The sequence below is a fragment of the Pan paniscus genome, chromosome 11 (assembly GCF_029289425.2).
Source record: "Pan paniscus chromosome 11, NHGRI_mPanPan1-v2.0_pri, whole genome shotgun sequence".
Taxonomy (NCBI): domain Eukaryota; kingdom Metazoa; phylum Chordata; class Mammalia; order Primates; family Hominidae; genus Pan; species Pan paniscus.
The window spans coordinates 91,221,005-91,243,616 of NC_073260.2; the positions used below are offsets into that span (position 1 = coordinate 91,221,005).

At 47.7% G+C, this 22,612-nt stretch overlaps 1 protein-coding gene across 7 annotated transcripts in view; it reads right to left on the reverse strand.

Annotated features, from left to right (window-relative positions):
• Positions 1-11,584: 11,584 nt before the first annotated feature.
• NFX1 (nuclear transcription factor, X-box binding 1) overlaps positions 11,585-22,612 on the reverse strand; it is an 83,058-nt gene continuing 72,030 nt past the window's right edge. For 6 of the 7 annotated variants that reach the window (XM_063594448.1, XM_008955490.4, XM_055117323.2 and 3 more), the window contains 5 exons: positions 18,670-18,768; positions 18,004-18,070; positions 15,975-16,120; positions 15,130-15,234; positions 11,585-12,838 (listed from right to left, as the gene is read on the reverse strand). In XM_063594448.1, the coding sequence (XP_063450518.1) occupies positions 12,766-12,838; positions 15,130-15,234; positions 15,975-16,120; positions 18,004-18,070; positions 18,670-18,768 (490 nt within the window). In that variant the 3' untranslated portion in view covers positions 11,585-12,765. Of the gene's footprint in view, positions 12,839-15,129; positions 15,235-15,974; positions 18,071-18,669; positions 18,769-22,612 lie in introns of those variants that run through there. The other variant, XM_055117324.2, reaches the window with a different exon arrangement.

The following is a 22,612-nucleotide window of genomic DNA, read 5'->3' on the forward strand; positions in this document are numbered from 1 at the left end:
ATGGCACAAGGTAGGTGGTCAAGAGACACTGGACACAACCCAAATGTCCATCCACAGGGCAACAGATACATACACTGCTGTGCAATTGCACATAATAGAATCCTCTACAATAGCAAAAATTAAGGCACAACAGACACCTGCAACAACACAGAAAAATTCTGGAGGCATAAAAAATAATACAGTAGCTGGGCGTGGTGGTTCACGCCTGTAATCCCAGCACTTTGGGAGGCCAAGGCAGGTGGATCACGAGGTCAAGAGATCGAGACCATCCTGGCCAACATGGTGAAACCCTGTCTCTACTAAAAATACAAAAATTAGCTGGGTGTTGTGGCACACACCTGTAGTCCCAGCTACTCGGGAGGTTGAGGCGGGAGAACTGCTTGAACCTGGGAGGCGGAGGTTGCAGTGAGCCAAGATTGCATCACTGCATTCCAGCCTGGCGACAGAGCTAGACTCGGTCTCAAAAAAAAAAAAAAAAAAAAAAAAAAAAAAGAGCCTGGTGTAGCTGGGCACCTGTAATCCCAGCTACTCAAAAGGCTGAGGCAGGAGAGAATCCCTTGAACACGGGAGGCGGAGGTTGCAGTGAATGGAGATTGTGCCACCGCACTCCAGCCTGGGTGACAGAGTGAGACTGTGCCTCAAAAAAAAAAAAAAAAAGTAATACAGTAGACTATATACAGTGTGACACAAGTCTTGTAGCTGAAAAATAAGCAAAAATACATTCTTTGCTATATATATGTATGTAAGAAAACTATTTTAGAAAAAGAAATAATTCCTACAGGCAGATGGAGAGGAACACAGGAGTAGTACAAACTATTAATAATTTTCTAGTTTTGGGTTTGGACATTTGTGGGTTTATTACATGATCGTGCTTGATAACATATAAATGTGATACATATTGTTTGTATGAGATATATATATATATATATATATATATATATATATATTTTTTTTTTTATGGAGTCTCGCTCCCGTCATGCAGGCTGGAGTGCCAGTGGTGTGATCTCGGCTCACTGAAACCTCTGCCTCCTGGGTTCAAGCAATTCTCCTTCCTCAGCCTTTCAAGTAGCTGGGATTACAGGCATGCGCCACCACGCCTGGCTAATTTTTGTATTTTTAGTAGAGACCAGGTTTCGCCATGTTGGCCAGGCTGGTCTCAAACTCTTGACCTCAGGTGATCCACCCGCTTCCGCCTCCTAAATTGTTAGGATTACAGGCGTGAGCTCCCCCGCCTGGCCAGTATGTAGGTATATCTAAAAACACAAAGAAGGAATAGCTGTAGTGTGAGGATGGCGGAGTTGGGAGGCGGAGGGGGGGGCGCCAGGGGGAGGGGAGGGGTAACAGGTGGGAGCCTGGTGAGATCACAGGGAATCCAGGGAGGATGACTGTATCTGACGTCCCACAGTGGGAGGAGCCGAGCCAGGGGAACCAGGGCTGGGAGTGACCAGGGAAGGGCCCACAGCTGGAAGTCCCCAGCTGTACAGTAGCCTTCCTCGGTAACCTTCTACAAGCCCCTTCCCCGCTCTCATGCTCAGTGGCCCTGTGAGCCTTTCTCATTGTTGGCATTCCAGAGCAGCATGGTCCCAAGGCCTCAGTTACAGCTTAGAGAGGCATATACGGGGCCCAGGGTTCTGGTTCCTACCCTCCTCTGTCCCTCCCTGAGCACTTCAGCCCTCTGGCATCCTCCTGTCCCTGGGAGGGGCCCTGGAGGCAGGGCGGCCATGGGTTCATACAGAGCCCCCACCTGCTGTCCACTGCTCTGCCACAGGCTTACACTAGGCCTGTTGCCCCTAACACCTTGCAGTTTCTGGTCCCAACGTCAGGCTCAGATGAGCCCTGACCAGTCGCAGAGCAATCCTTTCCATTCTCTTGGCAGGTATCAGGTGAGAGCCCCCAACGTGCCAGGCACCATTCCAGCATTGAGGACACAGGCATAAGGAAGATAAAAGTCCTTGTCCTCATGGAGCTAGCATTCTATGTAAAATATATGGCATGTTATAGATGCTATGGAGAAAAAGCAGGCACAGTGTCTAGAAAGTGTGGGGAGGTGTGAAGAGAAGATGGCCTCACTGAGAAGGTGACTTTGAGTAAAGACCTGAAGGAGTGAGGGAGTGAGCCATGTGGACACTTGGGGAAAGAACATGCCAGGCTGAAGGAACAGCCAGTTCCCTGAGGGGGAGCTGGAGGGGCCATGGTGCTGGAATGGAAAGAGGAAAGGGGAGATGTCAGAGAAGTAAGGGGGATGGTGGGTGGACTGAGGCCAGGCCTTGGGGAGAGATGAAAACAAGGGTTGGGGCAGAGGTGAGGGAAGTCTCTGGAGGAGAAAGGCAGGTCCTGCTCCAGGAAGGACGGAAGGAAAGAAGGAGAGAGGGAGGAAGGAAGGGAGGGAGGGAGGCATTAGGATAAGGTGGGGTGGGCATCATAGCACCTTGTGGGTCCCTGCTCTTGGTTTTGCTGTCACGCACACACGTGCATGCATGCACACACATGCACGCACATGCATGCATATGCATGGTTCCTCCTGTAGATGGATCTGTGCAGCTGTGGGACCCAGGCTGGGACATGAGCCATGGGAGCACTGGACCCTCTCCCATTCTCCCAGTCCCAGCATGGACTGGTTGTGTGACCTGGATAGGACCCCTCCACTCTCTGGGCCTCAGTTTCCCCATATGTACAGAAGGCTTGGATCTTTTGGTATCTGGGGAGCCCCCCAGCTCTTCTTACAGCACTTTGAAGCCTCACATCATGGCCCCACTCCCAGGCCAGGCCCATCCAGGGCTCTGCAGATGAATGTATGGTCCTCAGCCTGGTAGTCCCAGCTTTGAGAGGAGCCCCTTACCCTTGCCTGGCCTGCTCTCCCATTCAGCTCCAGGGATTCCAAGGGATATTGGCAGCACCCCGGTCTGGCTAGTCTTAGGTTTCCTCCCTCAGATGGGGTCCTGCCGCCTAGGAAGAGGTGGGAGCAGCCACCTCAGGCCTGGCCTGGTGCTGGCACCCTCAGTGTGAAGAGGCCGGAGTCACTCCGAACAGCACAGCTGCTCCACACCCACCTCTGTGCTGATCTTACAGTAGGAACAGTGAAACTCAGGGTGACCCCGGCCCTCCTGTACATGGCAGGGGCTCATACTGTGGCACTTAGCACAGACAACGAAGCCAGCCCGCCCGGATCCAAATACCGGCCCTGCCACTCACTAGCCGTATGACCTTAGGTAAGATAATAGCTCCCACTTCACAGCGCCACTGGGAGGATGACACGGGCGATGCCTGGCACATGGGAGTGTGTGTGCTGCTGTCACTAAGCACCCTCTAAAGGGAGCTGCATGTCGTCATGCACATCTGACACACAGGGAAACTGAGGCTGGGGAGATTGGCTCAGTAAGGGGCAGAGAGCAGGAATTACAGCCCTTGTCAATGTGCCCGTGAAGCCTGTGCTTTCACCCAGAAACCAAGGAGGTGACCTTGGCTAGTTTTTGTTTGGTTTTTATTTTATTTTATTTTTTAATTTTTTGAGACGGAGTCTTGTTCTGTTGCCCAGACTGGAGTGCAGTGGCGCGATCTCGGCTCACTGAAACCTCTGCCTTCTGGGTTCAAGTGAATCTTCTGCCTCAGCCTCCTGAGTAGCTAGGACTACAGGCATGCGTTACCACGCCTGGTTAATTTTTGTATTTTTAGTAGAGACGGGGTTTCGCCATGTTGGCCAGGCTGATCTTCAACTCCTGATCTCAGGTGATCCACCTGCCTCCGCCTCCCAAAGTGCTGGGATTACAGGCGTGAGCTACCACACCCAGCCTTGTTTGGTTTTTAAATTGTGTATTAAGTATATTTTGTAAACATGAGTATATATAACATATAGGTATAGTTAAAATAACAAACACACAAAACAAAACTACAGATAAAAAAAAAACACTCAAGTGTGCACCCTGAACTTTGGGCAAGTGATTTAACCTCTGTGGGCCTCAGTTTTCATACCTCAAAAATGGGATAATGGGGCTGAGAGGAACTGAGATGCTTCAAGTTTAATTCTTGACACTGGCATTCCCTTGTGACAGAGCAAGGCTGGGTGGAGTTTACCAGAGCTCATGGTCTCTCCTTGTCTCTGTGGTCAGGAGCCAAGGTGGGGGTTCTGGAGAGGATGCTGTGGGCCTAGTGGGAGGGCCTGGTGAGTCGAGGGTGGAGGCTCCGAGGCTGGGTCAGGGGCTGAGGGAGAAGACATACAAAGCTCACACAGATGAGGCCCCAAATTTTGGGTTGATCCTTTGAGTCCTCCAGGGACCCAACCAAACCCTCACTGGCCAATGAGGAAGAGTCCTTAGATGGGGGTTGCAACAGGCCCCTGGAAGAGCCCCGTCAGGGCTAGCAAAACTGTGTTCTTGCCCTCCCCAACCCTCGCCATTCCCCAAGCCCTGCCTTGGCCTCTGGTCCTGTGCCAGGGGATATGAGATGATAAACTTCTAAGGGTAAAGGGAGACTCAGTTTTTGGGCGGAGGAAGGCCAGTTGAAGGTGCCCTCCTGGGCCCATCCAACCCTTTCACCCCGCAGAAGTCTCTGATGTGGGGAGGGGATGCCTCATTTGAGAGGCCCTCCAGAGCCCCGCTGGAAGGACTCCCTCTTTCCCCACCACCCCTGACCCCCAACCCAGTGCCTACCCCAGCTCTCAAGGAACTTCTCACCCGTACCAGGCAGTCTTGTTCACCAGGGACAGGGGTTAGGAGGGCTCCAGCTAGAGGGAATGGCAGGAACAAAGGCACAGAGATTGGAGCCCCAGGCTGCTCAGAGTGGCTGCAGAGGAGTGTCAGGCCTCTGAGCCCAAGCTAAGCCATCATATCCCCTGTGACCTGCATGTATACATCCAGATGGCCTGAAGCAATTGAAGATCCACAGAAGAAGTGAAAATAGCCTTAACTGATGACATTCCATCGTGATTTGTTTCTGCCCCACCCTAACTGATCAATGTACTTTGTAATCTCCCCCACCCTTGTGAAGTTTCTTTGTAATTCTCCCCACCCTTGAGAATGTACTTTGTGAGATTCACCCCTTGCCCGCAAAACACTGCTCCTAACTCCACCGCCTATCCCAAAACCTATAAGAACTAAAGATAATCCCAGCACCCTTTGCTGACTCCTTTTTCGGACTGAGCCCGCCTGCACCCAGGTGAAATAAACAGCCTTGTTGCTCACACAAAGCATGTTGGTGGACTCTCTTCACACGAATGCGCGTGACAGGGAGCAGGCAAGGTAGGGAGTGGCTGGAGGTGCTTAGGGCCAGGATGGGCAGCGGGGACTTTCATCTCTTAGAAAGTCAGAGAAGAGTGTTAAGCCAAGTCATGGCAGAGCCAGATTTGTGCCTGAGAAGAGGCCCTTTAGCCCTGTGTGGAGGCTGAATTGGAAGGGGAGGGACTGGAGGCAGGAGAGCAAGGAGAGGCAGCTGAATTGACATAGCTGGTGAAGGGTGGGGGAGAAGAGAGGATGACCAGATAAGAGATTCAGAAGCTGGAAGTTATGGACCTTGAGTCGGCTGTGGGAAGGGTGGAAGGTGTTGTCCAGGGCTCTGTCTAGGAACTGGGTAGGTGGCAGAGACATCAGAAGACAGTTTGCGGGGGAAAGATGGCTGCGGTATTGAACATGCTGAGTAGGAGAGGCTCGTGGGACATGTAAGGAAAGCCAGGGATCTGGGCTGGAGACAGAGCACTGAAGCCCAGCAGTGGCAGTTGAAGGCTTGCAGGTGGACGAGGTGGCCCAGGGAGAGATTGCGGAGCCCTCTAGAGCACCCATATTGGGGGATAAGAAAAGGAGAGGAAGTCGGCCGGGCGCAGTGGCTCACTCCTGTAATCCCAGCACTTTGGGAGGCCGAGGCGGGCAGATCATGAGGTCAGGAGATCGAGACCATCCTGGCTAACACGGTGAAACCCCATCTCTACTAAAAATACAAAAGATTAGATGGGTGCGGTGGCAGGTGCCTGTAGTCCCAGCTACTCGGGAGGCTGAGGCAGGAGAATGGCGTGAACCCGGGAGGTGGAGCTTGCAGTGAGCAGAGATTGCACCACTGCACTCCAGCCTGGGTGACAGAGCAAGACTCCGTCTCAAAAAAGAAAAGGAGAGGAAGTAGCCAAGGCTCATGGCCTCCTTTGGCCCTGGGAGCCTGAACACTCTGAGGCCTTTACTGACTATGTGCCCTGGGGCCAGGCCCTTCTCTCAAGGGGTTCAGACAGGTCAGGATAAGTGAGAGAAACTCATCCTCTCCTAGGCAACCTGGAAGAAAACCCTAGAGCCCCTCACCCTACAGGACTTCCTGTAGCACTGAGTCCTGCAGCTTCAGCCCCTGTCTCTGGCTTTGGACATCTCTAACTCTTTCCCTGTTCTCAGCTTCCTGCCTTCAGGATGAGGGTGTACCCAGGGCACAGTTGTCTTTGGATATCTTCTCTTTCACCCTCCTTCCCTACATGGTTTCACCAGCCTTTAAATACCATTATAGGCGCCATTAACAGCTCCCCAAATTAGATCTCCAGCCCAGTCCTGCCTCCAGACTTTAGACTCCCACGCACAACTGCCTACTGGACAGATTTTCATCCCCAAGCCTGCTCCTCCCACAGGCTTTCCTATCTCAGTAAACAGCAAACTCAGTCTTCCAATTGCTCAGGCCAAAAACTTTAAAGTCATCCCTGACTCACTCTCACACCCCACATCCCAGCTGTTGGCAAAAGCTGTAGGTGTTAATCTTCAAAATGTATCCAGAATCCAGCCACTCCTCACCACTACAGCACTGTTACCTTGGTTCCAGCCAGTGCTGCCTCTTTCAGACTATAGCAGGGGCCTTCTGGTCTTCCAGCCTCTTCCCTTGTTCCCACTCAGCCCTGTGGTCTAGTCTCAGTACAGCAGCTGGCATTACCCTTTAAAAAATGAGCTAGGGGGCTGCGTGCGGTGGCTCACACCTGTAATCCCAGCACTTTGGGAAGACAAGGCAGGCGGATTACCTGAGGTCATGAGGTTGAGACCAGAATGGCCAACATGGTGAAACCTCGTCTCTACTGAAAATACAAAACTAGCCGGGCGTGGTGGTGCACGCCTGTAATCTGAGCTACTCGGGAGGCTGACACAGGAGAATCGCTGGAACCCAGGAGGCGGAGGTTGCAGTGAGCTGAGATCACACCACTGCACTCCAGTCTGGGGGACAGAGCGAGACTAGTCTCAAAAACAACAGCAACAGTAACAACAAAAGCTAGCTTCATCATTCACTCCTTTGCCTTAAACCTTCCCATGGTCTACAAAGGCCCACCCTATCAGGTTCCCTTTGTTACTGTTCTGAGCCCTGCTACTTCCCCCATCAATCACTCCCCTACAGCCTGACGGCCTTGCTGTTCCCTCAAGTTGTATAGCGCGCTGCCACCTCAGAGCCTTTCCCTCTCTGCCTTGAATTTCCTTCCGAACTGTGTGCGGTTTTTTTTCCCCTGGTGCCCATACTGTGTATATCAACTAGCAGAGAGAAAATAATATTAAAAAAATGAAAATGTGACAAATTTTGAAAATATTGGTTATAAACTCTACTGAAGAGTTTTAAATAAAGAGAGCTTTCCTGAGGCAAAGTGTAAGCGTTCCTCCACCCCACCCCCAGGCTCCAGGTTTAGGGATACATACTGCACCCTAGTGGCCACTGGAGAAAAAGCCCTGTCTTCTAGAGCAGGAGTTGGGGATTAACCGGTGTTTCCTGCTTTGGGACATGTGTAAACTTCCCTCCCCCTTGGACTGACCTGGGCCACTCTGCCCCAGGAACTCCAAGAGGAGCTGTACAAATGCTCCAATTCCAAGGCAGTTTTAAGACAGTTTCAGGGGCAATTCACACAGCTCTTGTCAAGGTCACAGACCTGAGAGGAATTTCAGATCACCGGTTGTTTGCTGAGTGATCTTCGGCAAGTGACCTAACTTCTCTGATCTTTAGTTTCCCCTCTAGTAAAATGAGGATAATAAGAATACATACTTCATGGGGATTTTTTTTTTTTTTGAGACATCTCTCTCTGTTGTGTAGGCTGGCGTGCAGTGACACAACCTTGGCTCATTGCAGCCTCAAACTCCTGGGCTCAAGCAATCCTCCTACCTCAGCCTCCCGAGTAGTTGGGACTACAGGTGCATGCCACCACAACTGGCTAATTTTTGCATTTTTTGTAGAGACGGGGTCTCACTTTGCTGCCCAGGCTGGTCTTGAACTTCTGGCCTCCAGTGATTCCCTCCTGCCTCAGCTTCCCAAAGTGTTGGGATTACAGGTCTGAACTACTGCACCTGGCCTTTGTTTTTTTGGAGGCAGGGTCCTGCTCTGTCGTCCAGGTTGCAGTGCAGTGGTACAAACGTGGCTCACTGTAGCCTCCTGGGCTCGCACAACTTCTGGGTTCAAGCGATTCTCCTGCCTCAGCCTCTTGAGTAGCTGAGATGTGTGCCACCATGCTGGTTTCATGGGGCTTTGAGGAGTAAGAGATGGCTGTGGTGCTCAGCACATATTAAGTGCTCAATAGCCATTACGTACTGTTAACAAAGGTTCTTGGGAAAATGTGAGCAGATGAGGACTTTCAACTCCCTCACTGATGTGTCAAGCTTGAAGCTAGTGAGGGGAGTGTCAGTGGGGGTGACCAAAACCTTGGCCCTTGTCTAAGCAGCTTGACTACGGCTCTGTTCCTTTCCCTCTTCCCCAAGAGCTATTCTCTGAGAACTGTACCAGGTATGGGCTCCAGAGGTTTGACTGTGCTGAGATGCCATGTGGCACTGGGAGACTCTCCTGATCTCTGACCCTCATTGTCTACCCATCACCCTCAGGACGGCTCTGGGAAGCACATGATCAGGAACCATTATCTCACCTGACAGATGCAGAAACTGATGCCCAAACTGCCCAGGGACAGAGTGAGCTGAGGCAGCAACACAGACATCCTAGCTGTCCAGCTGGATTCTCTGCAGACAGCTCTCCCAGAAGGCTGTGCATTATGAAGAATGACCTTGCAAAGCCTGGGCTGAGGGGAGCCTGGGACGCTGGCAAGGACTCCCACTGAGCTGTGTTTGGGGAAGCCAGGAAGAAAAACAGCTCCCCTTGTCCTGAGGACTCAGCTCCCTCCTGGTACAGGATGTTTCTAGTGTGGCAGTGTGACCCCAGGGAACCTGTTCCTTCTGGGCTTGGCCTTTGTAGGCTGAAGGACTGACATGACCTAGAGAAGCCCCTGGCTATCCTTGAGCCATGGGAGATGGTACGGGACATCTGTGTTGAGGCCATGTGGGAAGTTAGGGAGGCTGAACTTTCCAATATTTGTGTGTGAGGAAGGCTAATGAGGAAGGCAGGTCTGCCATGGTGAAGGAGCTGGCCTGGCCGTCCCTCCCCGATTTTAGAAGAGAAGGCACATCAGCAGGTTCTCCTTAGGGAACAAGGTCTCCAGGCTTTCAGGCATAAAGAAGGAAGGCCAGCACTACACAGGAGGGATTCTCCCCCAAACCTTAATCTATAGGACTCAGTGAGCGAGTCTTTGCCCTTCCCCCTCCCTCAAGACTGACACTCCTCCTCCTCCTCCTCCTCCCCTGCCACCTTCTCTGGCCTCTCCAAGACAGGATCTAGGGCTGTGGCCAACAGACCTGCAATTAGGAGGGCCTGCTCTCATCTCCACAGTCCCGCACACACCCACTATTGCATGCCAGGCAGGTAACACTATTGAGAGCAGCCGGCCCTGCCAAACAAGCCAGAGGGAATTTCAGAGAGAAGAATTTGGTCGCTGGAAAGCTCTAGCCCATAAAAACTCTCCTGCTGAAAGAGAGTATGGGAGCAGGGAGAGAAGTTACCACCTGATTCTCAGGGAGCAACAGCTTGGGGTCCTGGTGCCCTCCCTCCATGCATGGGGTGGTGGAGGCACAGGGGTCTTCCCGTCTAGCTCATGCTCCTGTACACTCTTGTCCAGTGCCACTGCTCAGTGAGGAATCCACCAAAGCTACAAGCAGCAGCTTCCCCTTGCTGAGGAGACCGGGGGTCTCCCCTTGGTGATATGAGGGGGGCTAGTTCTCCCGCTAACCTCTGGCATCCAATCCTACCTCCCTGAACTGAATCTCTTCCCTCTTTGCAGTGCCAACCCCCATCACCCTCATTTTCTCTCACCCGGATCACTTCTGCAGCTTCCTGGCTGAGCTTCCTGCCTCCAAGTAGCCCTCCAATCCCTTCTATACTCTTCTGCCTGAGGGACTGCTCCAGAACAGGGTGGGTAAAATAAAGTCCCTGGTCAAATCTAGCCTGCTGCCTGTTTTTGCACAACTCATGAGCTAAGAATGGTTTTTATGTTTATAAATCGTTGGGGAAAAAAGTCAAAAGAATATTTTGTGACATAAAAATCATATGAAATTATTTCAGTGTGCACAAATAAAGCATTAGAACAGAGCCTTACTCTTTTCATTTGCATATTGTCTACGGCTGCTTTCACACTACGATGGCAGAGTTGGATAGCTGCAACAGAAACTATAAGTCTCACAGTCTACAATATTTACTATCTGATCTTTTTTCACAAAACATTTGCTGAATCCTGGTCTAGATCCTAAATCTGGCCATGCCACTCTGCTTAGAATTCTTGTCACTCCCTGTGGCTCTCCACGAGCTGACCCCTGTCCACCTCTCCAGCCTCATCACCCGTGCCCCTAGTTGTCTGCCTGCTCTGGACAACCCTTACTCAACCATTCCCCCAGCCCTGTCTCCTGCTGTTTACCTTCTCTCGGCATGGGCCTCTTTCCTCCTCCAAATGGCAGCCTACCATCTCAAGCCTCAGCTCAAATGCTTCCTCCCATTTCACTTTCCCACACGTGTCCTGCTCTGACCCCCAGAGCTAACCCATTTCTACCGCAACTTCACAAAATATTCCTCTTAGGACTCTTCAGCTTTTAATAACCGATTAACGACCTGTTGGTGGCAGACTAGCCAATTCCACTGAGAACATCTGTTCACGTGTGTCCTCCCTGGATTACTAAATGTACGAAACCAGGCTGCATCTGCTTCCCACAGCCCTGGCACAAGGCTGGCACAGGGTAGGCATGCAAATATTCACCAGAAGAGGCCTGGTTAGCATTCCACACCTTCTACTTGGCTAGTATTATGGAGGAAGATGTGTACATATTTTCTAGATACTAAGTATCATTTTTATGAACTTTGAGGATCAGGTACCTCCACGTGTATTACTCCTTTAATCTTCATAACCCTAATGAGGTCAGTGAAACTTTCATTGCATCAAGCGGCAAATTATGTGGCACAGCTAGAATCTGAAGTCAGGTCTCCTGCCTTTTGCTGATTCTGAGATACTCTCACACGTACTGTTCACCCACTGAACCCACTGCTTGAAAGAGGTAACAGATGCTCATGGGCTTCCTGTTGTGTGTGGGGCCACTGACCTGCACTACATGGGTCCAGAGAGAGGTGGTTTTGTTTTGTGTCACTTCCCTCCAGTCACCTGTTCCTGCTGCTGTACCTGATCCCTTTTGAAGCAGACTGGGTAAGGACCAAAGGACAGCCCTGCTACAGGAGGAGGAGGATTGAGGAAAAAAAATGAAAAGAAATAAAAAAATGAAAACACCAAAAGGCAGCCCTATAAAGTTAAATTTTATAATTTAATTAAGTGCTTGTTTTTGTCACTCTACTTTTCAAGTCTCCTGCTACTGCTCTGGGGCTCGTGGCTTGCTCTAGGGCAGAAGGAAGTTGCTGGAAGCCTGGCCTCCAGACTGGAGGGGTGCCAATGCAAGGGTCACACTAATGGAACTATCAATGCACCTGCCTTAAAGGAGCCTGAAGAATGCCTCCAGTGGGCTGCTGGGCATAAGCCCCGGACTGTCCATATACTACTTGGAATATTCAAACAGAGTCCAGAGGTCAGAGGCAGGGAGAGCCAATATGGCTGCTGAAGGCCTAGGGAAAGCAACACAGGACAGTTGTCCATTTGAGACTCTTTCTCTATCAAAGAGGAGTTAGCGATATACTGGTCAGTTCAGAGACCACAGTGTGACCCTGGCAGAAGAACTTGCTCTCTATATTTCCTACCATCATGGGGGACGGCCAAACTGACTGTTACTGAACAGGTTCAGTGATGTGGTATGAGAAGTGCCAGGGACTTAAGGAAATAGAATTCTGTAAAGCAGCCTGACCCCCTTCTAGGTCTAGAACTGATCACATTGGGAAATGCCAAAATAAGTTCAGCTAGATATACCTATGAGAGGTTTTGGCAAAAGACTTAGGTATGATGGCTGGGTTTAAGATAACGTGTGTGATTCCAGATATGGTATACCAATTCATTATTTGGTATTTCAGACTAAAAAATTCATTTGTGCTCCTAAAGATTTTGATCAGTTTGGGTAAAGCAAGCAATGTCTGTCTGATGTTTCAGGCATTTTCAGGAGGACAAATAACTGGGACAACTGAGGCTATGACTCAGTGGCATAAAGTTGGTTTCAGGCTTAAAGTTTGGTTTGTCCAAATAAAGCCCAATAGTCCCCCAACTCTCAGAGCAATCACAGTGATGGTGTAAAGAGCCTCTTTGAATGCGTGATTGCATACCTAGTGACCATACAATCAGAGATCTGGTCATAATGAAACACTTTATACAGACAGGAATAGACAAGGGATTTCTGACACACTCATGCTTTGGATGTGTCAGTACAAGACAGTATGTGAGACTGTGATTCTGCCAGGCAGAGGGGAACGGGCATGATTTATCTGCTGGCAAATAAGTCTCCACTACACCTAATCATTCTTTTATCTAAGTGCATCATGATCTTCTTAGTCCTGGACGTCAAAATAGTCAATTATTGGCTCCTTGGTTATTTTCTGTAAATTACTGCTCCCAGGATTCCTGAAAAACAAACAAAGAATGATCAGTCTTTTCTTCTTTGGGGGAAACAGATACAGGACTTCAGAAAGTTAAGGATCAGCTGATTTACCATTTGTGAAGCTTAAACATTTATTTTATTTTATTTTTATTTTAGTCTTATTTTTTTTCCTTCTGCCCTTTGTGAACAATTTTTTTAACTTTTGTGTTTCCTTCTAGATTTACATATTACATGGGGAATTTTATTCTGTGAGATAACAAATTCTCTATTTACACTTTACAGTTTAGAGGTAACCTTTCACAATCTATTTACAGGATTTCATATATGATGATGATTTTACTCTGCCTTCACAGTTCAATGAATGCTCAGTTAACAGCTTAAGCCAAGCGAGCATCTCACTTGTAAAGTTTTGATAGTGGGACAAACATGAGCTGGTGATTTTGAAATTTGGTAATGGGCACATGGGCATTTATGATAGTAATACTATTCTCTCTACTCTAAAACATTTCCATAATAGAGTTTTATACAAAAATAAAGCAAGCCAAGGGTTTTTAAAAAGATAGCATGGGATGGCCAGGTGCGGTGGCTCACGCCTGTAATCTCAGCACTTTGGGAGGCCGAGGCGGACGGATCACGAGGTCAGGAGATTGAGACCATCCTAACACATGGTGAAACCCCGTTTCTACTAAAAATACAAAAAATTAGCCGGGCGCGGTGGCAGGCGCCTGTAGTCCCAGCTACTCAGGAGGCTGAGGCAGGAGAATGGCATGAACCCGGGAGGCGGAGCTTGCAGTGAGCCGAGATCGCGCCACTGCACTCCAGCCTGGGCGGCAGAGCGAGACTCCGTCTCAAAAAAAAAAGAAAAAAATAAAAAAGATAGCATGGGATAAACGGGCCAATAACTCCACATGGTTGTGTCTAAGCAGGACTGGACCCGACTCCGGCAGTTTCTGAGAAAACCCCTCATGTTTCCAAAGTGACCGCCCATATGGATTTGCAGACTGTGCTGACCAGAACCTAGGACACCTGGCTCCCGGGAGTGGAGAGGGGCTGGTCCTGGGGACCAGGACGCTCTTGGCTGAGTCTGAGCTCAATGGGCAACACCTAGCTGTCTTCTTGTCCAGTCCCACAGGAATACTAAGTGCTGTGACCTTCATGGTGACCTTGTGAACTGCCGTAACCACCCTTCAGAGGTTTTGTGCAGGAATCACAGAGGAGGTACTGCTAGGACTTGTCTGTGGAAAGCCAGAACAGGAGTAGGCACCCCTCTCCTTCTGGGCTTTGAAGTAACTTTTAGCCACACTGCCTTGGTTACACTAGGGCAGCAGAGAAGGAGCACCATCCTGCCTTCCCTTCCTCTCCCTGACAAGTGACAAACAACTGGGACAACTGGGGCTATGACCAAGTGCTCTAAAGTTGGTTTCAGGCCACAATTCTGGTTTCTCCAAATAAAGCCCAACAGTCACGCAACTCTCAGAGCTCCTTCCCTGCTCCTGTCTGAGAAAACATCTGGCAGACTTGCCCCTTGCCAACTTGGTTTTCTTTTCTCTTTAAATCATGAATATGTTTGTTATAAAAATTATTCAAACCATATAGAAGCAGACAGAGCAAAACAAGAAAGTACTATCCACCCCCGTCACCGGCAATTCTCACCCCCACACCCACTTGCATCTTCAGAGTAACTATTCTTTTTTTTTGAGATGGAGTCTGTCTCTCTGTCGCCCAGGGTGGAGTGCAGTGGTGCGATCTCGGCTCACTGCAACCTCTGCCTCCCAGGTTCAAGTGATTCTCTTGCCTCAGTCTCCCAAGTAGCTGTGTTTACAGGTGCCCGCCACCACACCCGGCTACTTTTTTATATTTTTAGTAGAGATGGGTTTTCACCTTGTTGACCAGGCTGGTCTCGAACTCCTGACCTCAAGTGATCCACCCGCCTTGGCCTCCCAAAGTGCTGGGATTACAGGCGTGAGCCACCGCGCCAGGCCCAGAGTAACTATTCCTAACTACACGATGTTTCAGTCTTAAACTATCTGGTATGACAGACTGAATCCACTTCCCAGTGTCACCATCTACACCATGGAAATTATGTCCAGTGACTGCTCTCTCTGGAATCAAGCACTACAAACAACAAACTTAGGACCCCTCTGGTGGGAACAAACGTGTCTGATACCCTAACTAAACATTACATATTTGAACATGGTACCCCAAGGCCAGGCCTGAGGAGGCCACCAATGGCTGGTGCAGCTCAGGACAATTCAGCCCCTGCTAGCTTTTCTGGACAGACAGGTCCCCTTGGAAAGCAGCTGGAGAATCTTACTTGTCTGACTGATGTCTGTGATGAGGAATCGGTGGTGGAGGCCGTGCCTGCATTTCCCTTTCAAGCACACCTGTCAGCGTGGTAGGAGGACAAACGGACTTCCCCCTGATAAAAGTCAAAACACCAAGCATTGAAAAGTGAGAATTGTTTGTGGAGATGGACAGAAAGCTAGAAACTCAGCCCTTGATTTTGGCACTATGACACTACTGAGCACTCTCTGGTATGAACTGTCTGCTCTCAGACATGGCCACCTGCATTTAACCCCCTGTCCCTTCCACCCACCTATGCCAGGCCCGTGGCTTGCTTCATGTCAGACTTGTTTTCTTCACTGACAAGTTCTTCCTATTCCCAGGTTCTGAGAGTGATCCTAGGTCCTCCCTGTCCCCTCCTGGTCACATTATTGCTTCAGTTTCCTCTGATGGCAAAAATACCATTCACAGGGGATGCCTCGAACCAGAGTCCAGCATTCTTTCTGTTTTCCCCATGCCAAGAGGACAGAGCCAAGGAGAGGACAGACAGAGGAACAGGAGACAGAAGGAGAAAAGAGCAGATATGATGGGCAGGCCCCCTTGCCTGAAGAAATGCTGCTTCCAGCATCTGCTATGACTGTAGGCAGATGTGACACTTGTGCATTTTGAGTGCATCTGCCCTGTGGGTCGAGGCATAGGTTTTGCTCTTTGGCTCAGGCCTTTAGATTATCTGGGAAGTGCCAGAGAAGCAGATTTTCCTTCTACTTTTCCAAGAGGGAGAGTGGTAGTAAGAAAGACAAGTATTGACAGACCCTGCTTCTTGGGTCCAGTTTGCCCTGCTTAGGAGTTCTTCCTCTGACGGCGGGATTGACCTACCTGATGGCAGTGACCACCACATTGCGCTTCGGTTCACTGTCGTAGCTCACGCTCTCCAGGCCATAAACTTGGGCCAGGTCATGGATGATCCGGCGGTGATCTCTGTTCATGGGAGGGAAGCTGTGGCTTTTCTTACTATTCTTTCCCTGTATTGAGGGAAAAGATGACTGATTGATCATATCATTCTGAAAACAAAATGCTTACAACTAATCTTACCACACAAGAATTGCAGGGATCAATAAGAGGTGATTTTAGAGGCCCACAGCATAGAGCATTTTACTAACTGCCAAGCAAGCTTGGAGGGGTTTGGGAAGATGGGCACTGATGCACTTCTTTCACCTACTCTGTGAGCCACAACAGTCGCAGCTGGACAGGGTTAGGGACAAAGGGTAAGTGAACTGCGACTTAGGTAGACAGCATAATGGTTCTTCCTGATGGGTTCCATAACTGGGGAGTGGGTGATATTCCCCAAAAATGACTAAATAAAGACTTACAAAACAAGAAAATATTATTTCCTTTAAAAGTATGTTCTACTTTAAAAATTGTGAGTATTCAGATACAGACACACAAGCAGAGAAACACAACTGTTTGGGTTTCTTAATTAGGAGAGGAATAATGCATTCCATTTTCTCCTTCATGTTAATATTCTGCTGGGAAGTGGTAACAGAAGGGAGGAAAGGAGGGGAATGGGAAGAGGGTAAGGAGAATGGGAAGAGGGTAAGGAGACTGGGAAGGAAAACCACCAGCATTAGATACAGGGGCTAAAGCAACCATCTTGTCCTTACTCACCGTCCCCCCTGATGGAAGGGGGAGGAAGCCAATGCAGCGCTGGGGGCTTCTGACTAAACTCAAGACTTTTCCACTTAAAGCTACCTCCATGACATCCCTGGCCGCCTCCAGGACAGGGGTCTCCCTCTTCTGAAGGAGTCTATCCCACTGCTCTCCAGCTGTAGTCATACAACTTTCATCCTTCCCAAAGGGGACATTCCTGCCTTTGGAATTATAAAGAACAGTGGGCTTTCCTAGCATACAATAGCCCTTCAAAGATCTGAGGGGCTAGAGTGTCTTCCTAAGTGTCCCACACAGTCACTCAACTATCACTATTGAGCCCCCTCACCCAGAGTTTCTTCATCCATTCTTAGGCACTTGGCCAGCATTTTTATTTTCTTTTTCTTTCTTTTTTTTTGAGACAGGATCTCAAGCTGGAGATCCAAGCTGGAGTACAGTGACTCAACCTCAGCTTACTGCAGGCTTGACCTCCTGGGCTTAAGCAATCCTCCTGCCTCAGCCCCCTGAGTAGCCGGGATTACGGGTGTGCACCACCACACCTGGCTAATTTTTTATTTTTTGTAGAGACAGGGTTTTGCCACGTTGCCCAGGCTGGTCGCGAACTCCTGGACTCAAGTGATCCGCCTGCTGCCTCAGCCTCCCAAAGCGCTGGGATTACAGGTGTGAGCCACCGTGCCTGGCATTTACTTACAGCTGACTGCAGAGCTTTCTTTCTTTCTTTCTTTCTTTCTTTCTTTTTGAGACAGAGTTTCACTCTTGTTGCCCAGGCTGGAGTGCAGTGGCAGAATCTCAGCTCACAGCAACCTCTGCCTCCCGGGTTCAAGGAATTCTCCTGCCTAAGCCTTGCAAGTAGCCGGAATAACAGGTGCCCGCCACCACACCCAGCTAATTTTTATATTTTTAGTAGAGACAGGGTTTCGTCATGTTGGCCAAGCTGATCTAGAACTCCTGACCTCAAGTGATCTGCCTGCCTTGGCCTCCCAAAGTGCTGGCATTACAGGCATGAGACACCGTGCCCAGCAGACTGTAGATCTTTTCTGCAGTCAACTGTCCTGAACCAGGACAGGCTTCCACAGATGTTATAATGGCTGTGTTTTGAGAAAGATAAGGATCCTCAAAGAAGTTGTGACTTTTTCCTACAACTACTCTAGGTTGAAAGTGTTTCCAGGACTTGATTGCTTTTTTTTTTTTCATCAAGCTGGCCTTAGAGAAATGTCCAGTGGGATGTTTCGACTTCAACCTTATTCACGGCCTCCACGAGGGTTTCCATTTCCTTCTCAACGTCACTGACAAACTTTAAGTCCTTCCTGAAATGAGAAATCACCAGTTAATTTTGTCTGTCCCTGCCCTTCTGAGAACCCCTTTCACCCATCCTCTCCCTGTAAAGTGGAGACAATAGACAATGCTGGCAGAAAAACTGCAGAGATCAGGAATTGTCAGAAAACAGAAGGATGACTGACGGAAGAACAAAAGAGAAAAATATAAGAAATGAGAAGATGAAAGGAGAAGTAGCCACTGAAGGGCCAGGGACTCCAGGAGAAAAATAAGAGCTGTTATAGCTCCAACTGAGAACGCATGTGAATGTGAGACTGGGGTGGACAGAAGTGGAATGAAGCCCAGAGATCCTCCAATTTAGTCTAGTCCAGCCCTTGGGAGGCCCCAACTCTTACCACCACCCCACCCAAACTCTTATCTCAACCCTACCCCAAGTTCAGTTCTTTAAGGGGACAGTTTCGAGAAACCAAGAGAAGGATATTTATTAAACAGCACATAATCTCTTACAATAGATAAACAAACAAACTTGAACTGGCTTAATCACAGGAGGAGTACATATTAGTTATGACATCTCAAAAGACCAAACACCCTGACAAGCCACAATTAAGAAAGCAGGTAACAAGTTACATACCTGGCATCTTCTTTCAAACTATCACTGAATTTTGACCCTGAAGAACGTATATTGAAAGGATCAGAATCCTCACTGATATGAAATGCCTCTGCTAATCTCCTGAAAGAGAGAGAGAGGTATGCAAATAAAAGGAGTGGGAGGGAAACTATCTTACAGTAACCCCGAGTGCCTACTATATCCTAAATTCTTTACACATTATTTATCTCTATTTTGGTAAACTGGATTATTAAGGAGAGAATAACAACAATTTGGGACATGAGGTGGTATTGTCTTCATAAAAGAAAATAAAACAGATCTATAAGGATCTGAGTAAGTCATAGGCTGAACACTGGGGACTTAGATTATTTGGGGAAGAGGAGTTTGGGGGTGTGGGATCACTGAGAATGGTCAATGGGGGATGACTTTCTCTGAGGCTTTGTTTAAAGATAAGGTACATAAAATAGACATACAAATGTTAAAATTAATATAGAAATCTGAAAAGTAAAGAATTCCATTAACATATACACTTCATTTTTATACATTTCTTGGCTGGGTGCGGTGGCTCACACCTGTAATCCTAGGACTCTGGGAGGCCAAGGTAGATGGATCACTTGAGGCCAGGAGTTCGAGACCAGCCTGGCCAATATGGTGAAACCCTGTCTCTACTAAAAATACAAAAATTAGCCGGGTGTGGTAGCACGTGCCTGTAATCCTAGCTGCTAGGAGGCTGAGGCATGAGAATCACTTGAACTCAGGAGAAAGAGGTTGCAGTGAACCGAGATTGTGCCACTACACTCCAGCCTGGGCGACACAGTGAGACTCTGTCTAAAAATAATAATAATAATAATAATAATAATAAATTTCTTTATTATTTTATTTTTATTGACCCATTGTCATTGCTTCATATTTATGAAGCACAGTTTGATGTCTCGGTACATATATACTATGTTGTATAATGACCAAATCAGTGTATTAGGCATATCCATCACCTGATGCCCTTATTATTTCACTGTGGTGAGAATACACAGAAGCCTCTTTTCTAGCTATTTTGTAAAATACTACACCTTACCGTTAACCATCATCACCCCAGTGTGCCATAGAACACGAGAACTTAGGCTGGGTACGGTGGCTCACGCCTGTAATCCCAGCACTTTGGGAGGCCGAGGCGGGCGGATCACCTGAAGCCGGGAGCTCGAGACCAGCCTGACCAACATGGAGAAACCTCGTCTCTACTAAAAACACAAAAATTAGTCAGGTGTGGTTGTGCATGCCTGTAATCCCAGCTACTCAGGAGGCTGGGGCAGGAGAATCGCTTGAACCCGGGAGGCAGAGCTTGCAGTGAGCTGAGATAGCGCCATTGCACTACAGCCTGGGCAACAAGAGCAGAACTCCTTCTCAAAAAAAAAAAAAAAAAAAAAACCACAGGAACTTATTACTACCATCTATTTGTAACTTTATATCCACTGACCAACCTCTCCCCATCCTCCCCTTTCCACCCTGTCCCTCTTCTCAGCCAGACAACACTGGTCTACTCTCTGCTTCTATGTTATTTTTTAAATATTCTACATATGAGTGAGATCGTGTGGTGTCTTTCTGTGTCTGGCTTATTTCACTTAACATGATGTCCTCCAGGTCCAACCATGTTGTTGCAAATGACAGGGTTTCATTTTTTTTATGGCCGAATAGTATTTCATTCTGTATATATACCCCATTTTCTTTATCCATTCAGCCATGTTGGCCACTTCAGTTGATTTCATATCTTGGCTATTGTAAATAGTGCTGCAACAAATATGAGAGTACAGGTATCGCTATAGATTTTATTTCCTCTGTAGAGATACCAAGTAATAGGATTGCTGGATCATATGGTAGTTCTATTTTTAATGTGAGGAAATTCCATACTGTTTTCCATAGTGGCTGTACTAATTTACAATCCCACCAAGAGTGTGTAAGTGTTCCCTTTTTCTAATTGTTTTTTTTTTTTTTGAGGCTGGGTCTGGCTCTTGTTGCCCAGGCTGGAGTGCAGTGGCATGATCTCAGCTCACTGTAACTTCCACCTCCTGGGCTTAAGCCATCCTCCTACCTCAACCTCTCCAGTAGCTGGCACTACAAGTGTGCCACCATGCCCGGCTAATTTTTGTATTTTTTGTAGAGACAGGGTTTTGCTATGTCGCCCAGGCTGGTCTTGAACTCCTGAGCTCAAGTGATCCGCTGGCCTCAGCCACCCAAATGCTGGGATTATGGGGATGAGCCGCTGTAACGGGCCCCTTTTTTCACTATAACGTTTCTCTCTATGTGTATATATATATATTTTTGGAGATGGAGTCTTGCTCTTGTCGCCCAGGCTGCTCTTGTCGCCCAGGCTGGAGTACAATGGCATGATCTTGGTTCACTGCAACCTCCACCTCCTGGATTCAAGTGATTCTCCTGCCTCAGCCTCCCGAGTAGCTGGGATTACAGGCGCCCGCAACCATGCCCAGCTAATTTTTGTATCTTTAGTAGAGATGGGGTTTCACCATGTTGGCCAGGCTGGTCTTGAACTCCTGACCTCAGGTGATCCACCCGCCTCGACCTCCCAAAGTGCTGGGATTACGGGTGTGAGCCACTGCGCCCAGCCTTTCTCTATAATTTTAAGTAGCCGCCATTATTATATTCAAAATTGTCTCACCCCCCCAAAAATAAGAATGTGAGGTAATGCATATGCTAATTAGCTTGATTTAGCCATTCCACAATGTATACATACACATCATGCTGTATTACCATAAATATATACCATTTTTATTTAATAAAAAAATTTTAAAAATTAAAAAAACCTTGTTTCTTTGCCTCTCCCCAGCATTATCTTGTTAGCATTTCTCATATTATTATTTTGTTTTCACACTTAACTGTCTTCATGGCTCATAGTCTTCTAATTATGTTCCCATATTTTAATCATTTCCCATTTAGGTTTCTTTAACAGTTCCTCAGTTTCTCAATATTATATACGACGCAATTAATATCTCTGTGCAAAAAGCTGTGAAAATGTTTCCAGTTGTGGGGTACATGGAGCGGACATAAGACTCTTGATCAATGTGGAGTAAGTGGTCTCCAGAAATGCCACTTTGTGCCCTAGCCATCAGTGTCTGAATCTCATGGCATCTCACCAACATTCAAGTTATTTTATTTTTTTAAAGCTAGATTTCAGCTTAGCACTTAGTACAATTTTCATTTACACTGCACCAGGAGTCACTTACAAGCTTAGTGCCCACAAGAATCTGGTTCACACTGCTAGATTTCCAATTTTTCAAAAGACGCTTACTTTTCAAATTTTCAAGAGAATTTCTAGGGGAAGATCTTTTGATGTTTTGGTTAGTTGGCCACTAATTCAAATTTAAACACAATAAAACCTGTCTGTGGGCTGAATTTGGCCTGCTAGGTTTTTATTTCTACAATAGAGATATACACACATGCATACACACATACATATATATACACACAGGTGTATGCATGTATATATGTGTGTATATATAGATATAACTTTAGATGGACTTTTCTTTAAATTTGCATTTTTTTCTCTTAGGTTTGTGTGTATTTATGAAAGACTCTATCCAGTAAGGGTCATTATGTCATCACCAAGATTGAGGAGAAATTCAAAAGGCTTTCAAAAATAGCTAGTTTTAATCAATAACATTTACTGAGTACCTACTATGTGCCAAGCTCTTGTGCCAAGAGCTTTATGAGTATCATTTTTAATGTATTAATCCTCACAACAACTCTGGAAGGTAAATACTGTTATTGTCATCATTTCTAGATTTTTAAGAAACCTAAGGCTTACAGACAATATGTGACTTGCCCAAGGTCTCATAGCTAAGTGATTTGTGAAGCCAGGATTCAAATCCAGACAATCTGACTCCAGAGCTCTGGCTCTAACTAGTATACAATATGTCTTTCAACCACCAAAAGTACATTTCCATGTTTGGAGACCTTC